The 9,939-nt window shown below is 49.2% G+C and overlaps 1 protein-coding gene across 1 annotated transcript; it reads right to left on the minus strand.

Annotated features, from left to right (window-relative positions):
• Nucleotides 1-293: 293 nt before the first annotated feature.
• On the minus strand, nt 294-7,121 carry SNU13 (small nuclear ribonucleoprotein 13). The gene is made up of 3 exons (XM_075553650.1): nt 7,001-7,121; nt 4,414-4,534; nt 294-1,304 (listed from the first exon to the last, which is right to left on the minus strand). Exons 1-3 carry the CDS (start codon nt 7,001-7,003, stop codon nt 1,042-1,044), a joined length of 387 nt encoding a protein of 128 aa, XP_075409765.1. The 5' UTR covers nt 7,004-7,121; the 3' UTR covers nt 294-1,041.
• Nucleotides 7,122-9,939: the final 2,818 nt, after the last annotated feature.

The following is a 9,939-nucleotide window of genomic DNA, read 5'->3' on the forward strand; positions in this document are numbered from 1 at the left end:
TATCTGAGGACACTTCTGGTTGCCACAAGTAGGTGGTGGGGATGCTACTGACATGTGTGACATGTGGGGTAGGGACCATGGATGCTCCATAGGACCGTCCCTCAGCAGTGTGCCAGCCCTTGCTGTGCGAGCAGCTCTGCCGCAGACAGCACGAATGAACAAGAGGACGCCTGTGACACGGACGGGGGGGGGGGGGGGGCGGGTAGTTTCCGTGCTGCTTCTGCAGCCTCTTGTGAAACGCTGAGACGCTACAGCCACTTGAGCAACACGACGATCCCCAAGAACCAGGCGCTGCCACACTTGTTCTTTACATCGGAATGTGAGTAAATCCTTTTATTAGAATGTTCTCAAGAATGGATTGGCTCACATGAGCACTGTCCCTTTTGGGGGGAGAGGACATGGCTGCCAGGCATGGTGGCAGCAGCAGCACTGGGGCTCTCAGCATCTGCACAAAATGTCCACTGAAGGAACCCACACTCGGGTTCCTGGGATTCGGCTGCCTTGGGCTGTCTGTCCCAAGTCTCCCTCACCCAGGCTGCCTCTGAACCAAGCTTGCAGGACCTCTCTAGCACGGTTGCCGCCCTGCCCCACTCATGGTCAGGGGCACACTGGTAGCTGAAGATGCCCAACAGGCTCACCAAACACAAGTCCCTCCCTTCCCCCCAAGTGACTCAGCCCCTAGAAAGCAAAGGAAGGCTAGCAATCCTTCACACGTATGTAAGGTTCTGTGTGCAGGGCACACAGGGTGCCCAGTGGCTGCTTGGAGCGGGCCCAAGCTCGAGCCAGAGCTGACTCGGTTCTACAAGGTTGCTCCTGGCCGATCCCTGCCTCTGAAAGTAGCCCACGTGCTGCTTTCCTCTAGGCACTAGCTCTGGGTCCAAAGGGAACAGGAGGAGATGGCACAGAGGAGGAGGGAGAGAAAGGGCAATGAAACAATACAAAAATTCAGAAACCAGGACAATATTTTACAATGATGAGGGAACGGCCGAGAAGACCACACACGAGCCCAGAGCATCTCCGACCCCCGCCCTGGACAGGGGCCTAGACGAGCAGCCTCTCGATGGACTGCTGGACGGACTGGATCTGCTGCTTCAGCTGTGAGCCCTCCTTGATGGTGACGGAGCAGGCGATGACAGGCCTGGACACGCCACAGGCCCGGCCCAGGGCCTGCTTGGAGCGCACAAACACATAGGGCACGTTCTTGTCCTCACACAGCAGCGGGAGGTGCAGGATGATCTCCAGCGGCTCGGCATCCGCGGCCATCACGATGAATTCCGAGATGCCTCTGTTGAGGGTTTTGGTAGCTGTGGAGAGAACGGCATGAGGCTGATGCACTGTGGAAGCCAAGAACAGCCTAGCCACCACAAAGCAACGTCCAGGGAGAGAGAACCAGGCTAAACCGACAAGCAACTGTATACGCAATCCCGGGTTCTACAGCTTCCCTAAGAAGCAGTAAGGGATTCAAACACCAAGTAAGTCACCCAAACCCTACACCCATCCCATCACCGCCTTCAAACCGTACCTCGGACCAGACACGGCATCCCACCCTCTGCCGCCACGTGTGCCCTAGGCACTGGTGTTCTGGCCCAGGGTCACCCTCCCCACCTGCAGCCCCTCCCAATCCAACAAGAGTCCTCGCTTACTCTGGACAGCTTCTTGTGCCCAGCTTAGAAAAACAGACCCGTCAGAACAAAACAAAGTGCTGGCCCATGGCCCACACGGCAGCAGCACTTTCTTCAGAACAGACTCTAGAGCCAGCCAGTCCAAATGCAAAACCTAGCTCCTACTCGCACGAGAAAAAAACAGCTCCACCTCCCATTATGACAGGAACGTGGAATGTCTGAAGTATATAAAAATCTAGAAAAATGGGAGATCATGAACATTCAACCAGCAAACTCACCGTCAATCTAGTCGATTCCAACTCAGTAACCTGTAAGAGTAGAACTGGCCTTGTCGGTTTCCAAGACTGCCAATTTATGGGTGCACAGAGCCCCATCTTTCTCCCAAGGAGACCAAGCTTGCAGCTAGCTGCCATGTGTGACTCACCACACATTGAGTCAAGTGTGCAAGAATGGACCGGTACTGGCAATTTTGATTAGAGGAATCATGGTCTATGCTGACAGTGACAAAAATGAACGGCATTGCATTTTTTGGTTAAAAGGACTTTAGGAAAATATCCCTATGCCCACAAAAAGTATAACTATCATTCCAATCCTAATGCCTAACAGAAAGAAAATGAAAACATTTTTTACCAGCTCTTGGAGTTTCAAATGGATTAAACATGAACCCAAGATGCAGCTGATGGCTGTTCACTATGGCCTTGCTGACAGAAATGTTGCTGTAGATGACAGGGTTTTGCAAACCCAAGGAATTCTTCATTGCAAATACCATTTCTCAACAACACAAAAGGTGTTTATACACACAAACCTCACAGGAAGGAGTTCATCAGACTACTACACCTGTGCAAAGAGACAATGAAGAAGCTCAATAGTATCAGAACAAGGCTCAGGGTTGACTGTAGAAGACCAATAGTTGCTCATATGCAAGTTCAAGTTGAATTAAATGAAACAGCGCACAAAACCCCAAACTGAATGTAGATCCTGTCTGAAGGTTAGATTTGCCACATGAAACACTAATGACCAGCTCTTGAATGTAAATACCTAAGAGACATGGGAGTAAAAGAGCCGAACAGGAAGGTGGCTGGAGAACACACAGTATGACAATGAAATGTGCAAAGGCCTGGAATGGGAGAGCCAAAAGGGAAGGACAAGCGCTGCAAGCCTCACACTGGAAGAAGTGAAATATTCAAACTCTGAGCTGCAATACGGAAGGGTCTATGGCAAAATAGCGACCAAATGCAGGAAGCATCAAAAGATGGAAGGAACAGTCACTGTACCAAAAAATTAAATTATGGACAACATTGCAAAGAGCAGGAGTTTGAGAACACTCAATTGTGCCTGTGCCAGGTCTGTACACAGACCAAAAGGCAGTCGTTAGAAAATAAGGGGATACTGTATGGTTTAAAATTGAGAAAGGGTGTGCATCAGGATATTATCCTTTCACCCTACTTAACTTGAGTAACTATTGTATAATGAACAGCATGGCATCAGGATGGGAGGAAGGCTAACAGCCTGTAAAACGCAAACGACACCACCGTTTGCAGAAAGCCCAGTGGACTGGAAGCACTTACTGATGAAGATGAGATTATAACCTTCAGTATGGCTTACTCCCAAGTGGACCAACAGATAACATCACAATAAAGATGAAAATTCTTAAGGATTTCATTTCCTTCGATCAACTACTATCAATGCCCATGGAAGCAGCAGCCCCAAAATAAAATGACAGCATTAACTGGGGAAATCTGCTGCAAAAGGCCTCTTTAAGGTATTAAAAAGCCAGATGCCGTTTTGAAGACTTAGTGCTTCTCGCGTACTTTGGACATGACGATCAGGAGGAACCAGTCCCCGGAGAAGGGACATCCTGCTTGGTAGGTAAAGCATACGGTCAGTGCCAATGAGGGAAACCCAACGAGATGGACCGACTAGCTGTAACAATGGGCTCAAATACAGTAACAATGTGTGAAAATGACACAGGACTGGGCAGTGTTTGACTAACTCGCCAACATCTATAAACACCACCACAGCTCGTTCTCCATAGTCTATTGTCTAAGAAATTATAAAGCCAGTCCTCCTGCTCAGAACCCCTCTAAGGACCCCCATTCCACATGGAGTAGTGTCAACTGCTATCATGACCTCCAGGTGGTCTCATGTGATCTGGCACCCAGTGCAGTGACCTCCCATTCTTTCACTCGCCACTGGGCGCACTACTGTTCTCCAGCATGTCAATCCTGCCTTTGCACGCGCGGCCTAAGTGCTCCAACAGGCTAGCCTCGTGTTCTATTCTCTGCCTAAGCCTCCTTAGAAAATTCTTCCTCAAAAACTCCATTTGAAAAGACACAATTATTTCCACCCCCCTCAATGACTTGTCACCTGCTAGAATGAGAATACCATCACCAGCCCTGAAATGGTAGGATGACAGAATCTGTCAACTACAAGCCACTGCCACCAAACGAGGAGGTTTCTGAGAATTAAGTGAGATTCCCAAATAAAAACAACAGTGTGTTGGAAAGACTCAAAACCATTAAAATATTTTCTTTCTATGGCTCTGGGGAGATCCAGAAAGACCACACACCATGTATCTAGAATGAACTCTCACGTTTCAGCCAAAAAAACAAAACAAAAAACCCCATTTATTTACCTGCTAGCAATTGGTAGCCTAGCACCCCACCACCACCAACTAATAACAAAAGGAGGCCCTCCATTTGCCAGTAAGGATTACCCAGCCCAGCCTCCAAACTGCACCTCCAGACCCCAAGGCGCCCACCCCCATATGGCCCACTGGCCAGTGCCTTACCCTCATTGGCTCCTTTGCGAAGCTGCTTGTAGTTACAGGACTGCTGAACAAGGTCCAACAGCTTCTTGGTGAGGTGGGCATCTGCGAGGGGATAGGCTTTCGGATTTACATCTGCCTCAGTCTAGGGGAGACACCAAAGCATCAGTCAAGGTGAATCAGAGGGCGTGTCCCAGACAAGTTACAAAAATACTATAAACCATAAATGAGACGGAACATATACAGAACACCAGCCTGCCCACTGCCCGCCTAGAAACAGAATAGTCAACACACCTACTGCCCTCTTACTGACCATCTGACACCTCATATTTACGACAGTAGTAAAAATCCCTCACTCCAACACACTAGCAACACACATTTGGTACAAACAAGGGTTGGAGTGTGAGGTGAGGGTCCAAGGTTATGTGTCGCCTTGCCAGAGCCAGGATTTTCAGGCTGTCTGATTTGGCAGTTAGGAAAGAGGCCGCCACCCTCCACTATGGCTTCTCATGTGGTTCTTTCCCATTCTGTGTAACAACTTGATCTTTGGAACCTCTCCATGTGGTTGTGAGGAGTGGGTGTATCAAAGGTCTTAAGAAACCACAACTAACCCCCCACCCCCACCCCACACTTATGTTAACAATCATTCAGCCCAATAATGCAACACTAAAGCTTCTGTCTGGCACGATGTAAGATTTCAAAGCACACCTAGGTTGTATCCTTTCTCCATACTATTCAACCTGTATACTGAGCAAGTAATCTGAGAAACTAGACTATATAAAAAACCCAGCATTAGGGTTGGAGAAAGGCTCATTACAACTCTTGATATGCAGATGACAAAACCTTGCTTGCTAAAAACCAAAGATGGCAATCCATACATTGCAACTCAACATAAAGAAGGCCAGCAGATATTATAGACAAGATCAAAACAGTCATGATTTTCATTTTGCTTGGATCCAATCAGTGCTCATGGGAGTAGCAGTGGAGAAATCAAATGATGTACTGCATTGGGTAACTGCTGCTTAAGACCACAGTACGGATGAGCAAGGACTTCCCTTTGAGAACTAAGGTGAACCTGTCATAGGTCAAGTTACAGCTGGTCAATAGAGAAGACCTAAGAATTGACACATCTTGTTCTCAAAAAATACCCACAGGACCATGACCTGCCAGAAGAACCACAAACCTGCTTGAAAGATGTACAGCCAGAATGCTCGTTAGAAGGAAGAATGCACAGAATGCTGTAGGTACTTCGGACAAGGTATCAGGAGAGACCTGTCCCTAGAAAAGAACACCATGTCTGGGGCGATGGGTCAGACAAGAGAGGAAGACCTTGAACTAGACAATGGGCTCAAACAGAACAATGGGAGAACAAGGCTTCGTGAGGGAGGGGGGTGGGCGGGGAGGAAGGAGAAAAATGAGCTGATACCAAGGGCTCAAGTAGCAAGAAAATGTTTTGAAAACGATGATGGCAACAAATGTGCTTGACACAATAGACGGATGTATGGATTGTGATAAGCGCTGTATGAGCCCCCAATAAAATGATTAAGGAAAAAAGAGGCAGGCAGTTCTATTTTGGTGTCCTGTCAATCTCTGGAAACCACAACGCTCAATTCTCAGTATCAAAGGCAAAATCGGGGTAACACTTCAAGAACCTGAACAATCACTAAGGGGAATCATTTCATTGTTTGTGTGGTCACCCAGCCAGCCCGAACGTGTAAGCTCCTGACCTGACCAACCCTGCGGGTCGCTCTTGATTTAACGCCCTCAACATCCCCAGGCCTCGGTAGCGGAGGAAACCTGCCTGACATCCACATCCCAAACTTCCCAAGCTGCGAGGGAAGCATGATGAGCAAGCACCTCGCCCCGTCTGGGGGTCCAGGCATTATGCTAAGCTAAGCCCCACGATCAGCGTTAAATCTGAGCAGGAGACCGGTTGCAGTTCCGACAGCCCACTTCCCGTTAGGCGCGTGTCTTGCAAACCCTTGCCCTCCCACCAAATACCAACCAGAACGGCCCACTACGATTTGCCGTTCCCCCGGGACGATGGAGTTTTAAGAAGCAGCACGTGGTCCCCCCGGAGCCTGCTGTCGTTTCTCCAAGCGCCGCCGCCGCTAACTGGCGGGTCACTTTCCCGCGCGCCAGGCCGGGGATCGGAGGCGCTCGATGAACGCCCCCACTCCCACGCCCGAGCACGTGCACCTCCCGGCAGGCCCTGTCCGCCTCTCTCCCGAACCGCCGTGACCCGGGAGGGGGAGTATGACCGAACCCCACGGCTCCACGCCTTCCGCTAGAGGTCGCGAAAATAGCCATTTTTCAAAGGGGCGAAAAGGGTTTTTTTTTGCCTCCTACCAAGCTTTCTGACCTTTCCCACATGCGCTGATAGGTTGCTGAACCGTGCCGCAGACCAGTGGTTGGACACTACGGTTCCCCGAGTTCTAGCCCCGGGCCTGAGCGCGGGGGCCCCGCGGGGGCCAGAGACCACGCACGTTTTCGCCCTGCGCGGCGGCCGGGCCTCGAACCTGCCCGAGTTCTAACCCTGGGCCGGCGTCAGAGGGGGCGCACGGGCACCGAACCCGAACTTCTCGATTCCCAGCCCTTCGCCAGCACTCACCATGGCTGCGGTTCCGTGGTCTCGCCACTCCGGGAGGAGCGCGGCCGAAGTTGGTGCACGAGCGGTGCCTGAGCCGGAAAGCCGCACTAGGAAGCAGCAAATGGCTGCCCCAAGCCGGAAGCGGAAATGACGCTACACTGGCGTATCGGATTTCACGTCCCGTAAGGGGACAAGGGCGCTGAAATGGCTCCGGTTCCGGATCAAAGCCCGCATTTTGCGATTGTTATCGTTTTCTACCACCTCTCTGTCAGTTTGCGGTACTGTGGTGGCTCTCTTGTTGGTAGAGTGCTGGAAACATTGCTGCTAGTTTTTGAAATAGCAGGAGCAGCCATGACGGGCAGGTTTCAACAGAGTTTCTAAATCTACACAGACTCGGAAGAAAGACCTGGTGCTCTACTTCCCAACACTAGCCAGTGAACAACATGGATGTGGCCTAGGGGAGCGTACAGAGCCAGGAAATGTTTCTATCTAGGGTTGCCATGAGTGGGAGATAATTTCCAACTACACTACCTTCTGCTGGGCGCCATGTGCTCCATTGTCTTCGCTTAACTCCTGCTCACCATCCCTCCATGGAAGCCTCCTGATGACCTAGACCAGCTTCAATGCCCCACTGGACCTCCCTATAAGCCCCCATCATTGCCCTTTGTTGCACTCCTTAATCTTGTCTGGATGTGGTGCCTGCCTTCCCCCACACACTAATGACACAAAAGCAAGGCTTGCAGCCACCTGGAGTACTCCAGAGAGCTCTCTTCTGACACCATGCCTGCCACAGAGCAAGGCCTTATATCAATTAGGGACCTCTGGAGGCAAACAATCCAAAAGGAATTTGATGAAGGCTGGAGGGGGGTGGTGGGGGGGAGGGTATCTCTGAGGCCCAAGGCCAGCTGATTGTAAGACCAGAACCAGTCCTACAGTTCATTCCACTGTTCAGGTTCTCAAGCCAGAGACGGCCAGGAATGCATGCCCCTATCAGTAAGGTGACCAGACATCCTGATTTTTAACAAATTTGCCCCGCATCGTGCGGCGTTTTAAAAAGTTCCGATTTTTGGAAAGAATGCACGACAAGCTAGGGAACTTCGGGAGAACAGGAAGGGATTATACGGTTTTCGGCTGCCATGTGGCTATTTCACCAGGATATTAGTTTTATTTTTGTTAATTTTATAATGTTAAACTTTAATAATACAAATAATTGTTGAGAACTGCTTATCAAGAACTGCTTATCAAAGTTCACGTTGTTGATCAACTGTTAGAATTCTTAATCAAGATTTTTAATGATTTTAATGTTTTTTAATCAAGAAAACCCCCCCCTGCCCCGGTCAGTGTTGTCCCACTTTACCAATGTTAAAATCTGGTCACCTTACCTATCAGTAATGTATTACTCATTACTACAAGAGGGCAAATACACACACCAAGAGAGGCTAGGGCTGTAGGATTTTAGTTTGGGGGCTCTGTTAGGTGACTTGTGAGTGACCTCAAGAAAGGTGGGGTGTGCCAGGAAGCATGATTAATTCTAGGATGGAGTATCTGAACAAATCTTATCTACAAGATGGTTGAACTGGGCGAGGCTAACTAAAGCTACTTGTGGTTTAGAAAGTGTTCATATTTTTGGCTGTGTTCAGACATAGTGTAGGTCTGTTGTGCCAACATGGCCAATGAACACATGTGAGATTAATTGAAAGGCGGAGAGATAAATGGCTCAGCGAGCCTTGCCTCTTTCTCTTGCTCTTGGATCATCATACCAGTGTGCAGCTGCTTTGCTTGTTCTGTGCCTCCATTTGCAAGCTACACTACCTGTGGGACACCTAACCCGTGGAGTGTGTTGCTGTAACTTGAGGTTCCTTCAAGACCTGCTTCACCACACTACTGGAATGCGCATCTCTTGAGCAGGGGACTGTCGGACCTTGTCATCTGGATGACTGTTGGTGACCTGACTTGCTGTTTGGTGCCTGTGGCCAGATAGCCAGAATTGCTCTACGGAGGACTACCCAGTGGCCCTCAGACTTGAAGGACTACCAGTGAACTAGCTGTCTCAGAGATATATAATTATTAGTGTTCTGGTGTTTCTTTAGAGAACCCTGTCTAATACAATTGGTACCAGTACTTTTTAGAGAAATAAAATCATAAATATGGGCTTCTTAAATTGGCTCTCCAGCCTGATTAGTCTTAACACACTGATAATGCTATTTCCACACCTAAAGGCACGGATAAGTCTGCCACTCTTACTAATCCATGGTGTGAAATACCAAAGCCAATATCTATAGTATCACCACCGATAGATGAGGTGCTGGTTAAAGGAGAGGCTCTGGGTGATCATGTTTGATATTTTCCAGCAGTTGTGTGAGGATAGCAAGTATAGGGAAGCTGGTTGGCTGGCCTTCCTTACAATGGAAAGTGTGATTTGAGGAGAGGGACGGTCTCAGGGTCTCAGAAGTGCACCTCAGGCGCTGACTTATAGGCTTAGGAGTTTCTGTCTGTGCTACAAAGGAGAGCCTTCTCTCCTCTAGTAATAAAGCTGACATTGCTGAGAACCAGATCCAGAGTCTCATTATGTGAGTGGCTGAATGACACCAACGTCAGCTGAATTGCAGATCTAGAGCAGTGTCTGATACCAAAGTGAGGGCACTGAGAGGAAAATATTGGGACCCTGAAAAATGGGATGGGAACATACAGACTGATGGGAACATAAAGGAGGATATTGAGCCCCTGGATACAATTGACCCACCCAGTCAATAGATCCACCCCTCCCAGCTGAAGGTATTAATTCACTATCAGTAAGACAATCCACACCTGAGCAGATTAGCCAAACTGTTCAAGCTGAAGTGCCAGGTGGGGCTGCATCTGCAGTATTGCCTGAGGGAGATGCCTTACAAGATATTGCTGAGAGCACCAGGGGACCACCCTCACCACCCATTATTTCCTCTAGACCTGTCACTAAAATT

This window comes from Tenrec ecaudatus, chromosome 6, assembly GCF_050624435.1.
Source record: "Tenrec ecaudatus isolate mTenEca1 chromosome 6, mTenEca1.hap1, whole genome shotgun sequence".
Lineage (NCBI taxonomy): Eukaryota > Metazoa > Chordata > Mammalia > Afrosoricida > Tenrecidae > Tenrec > Tenrec ecaudatus.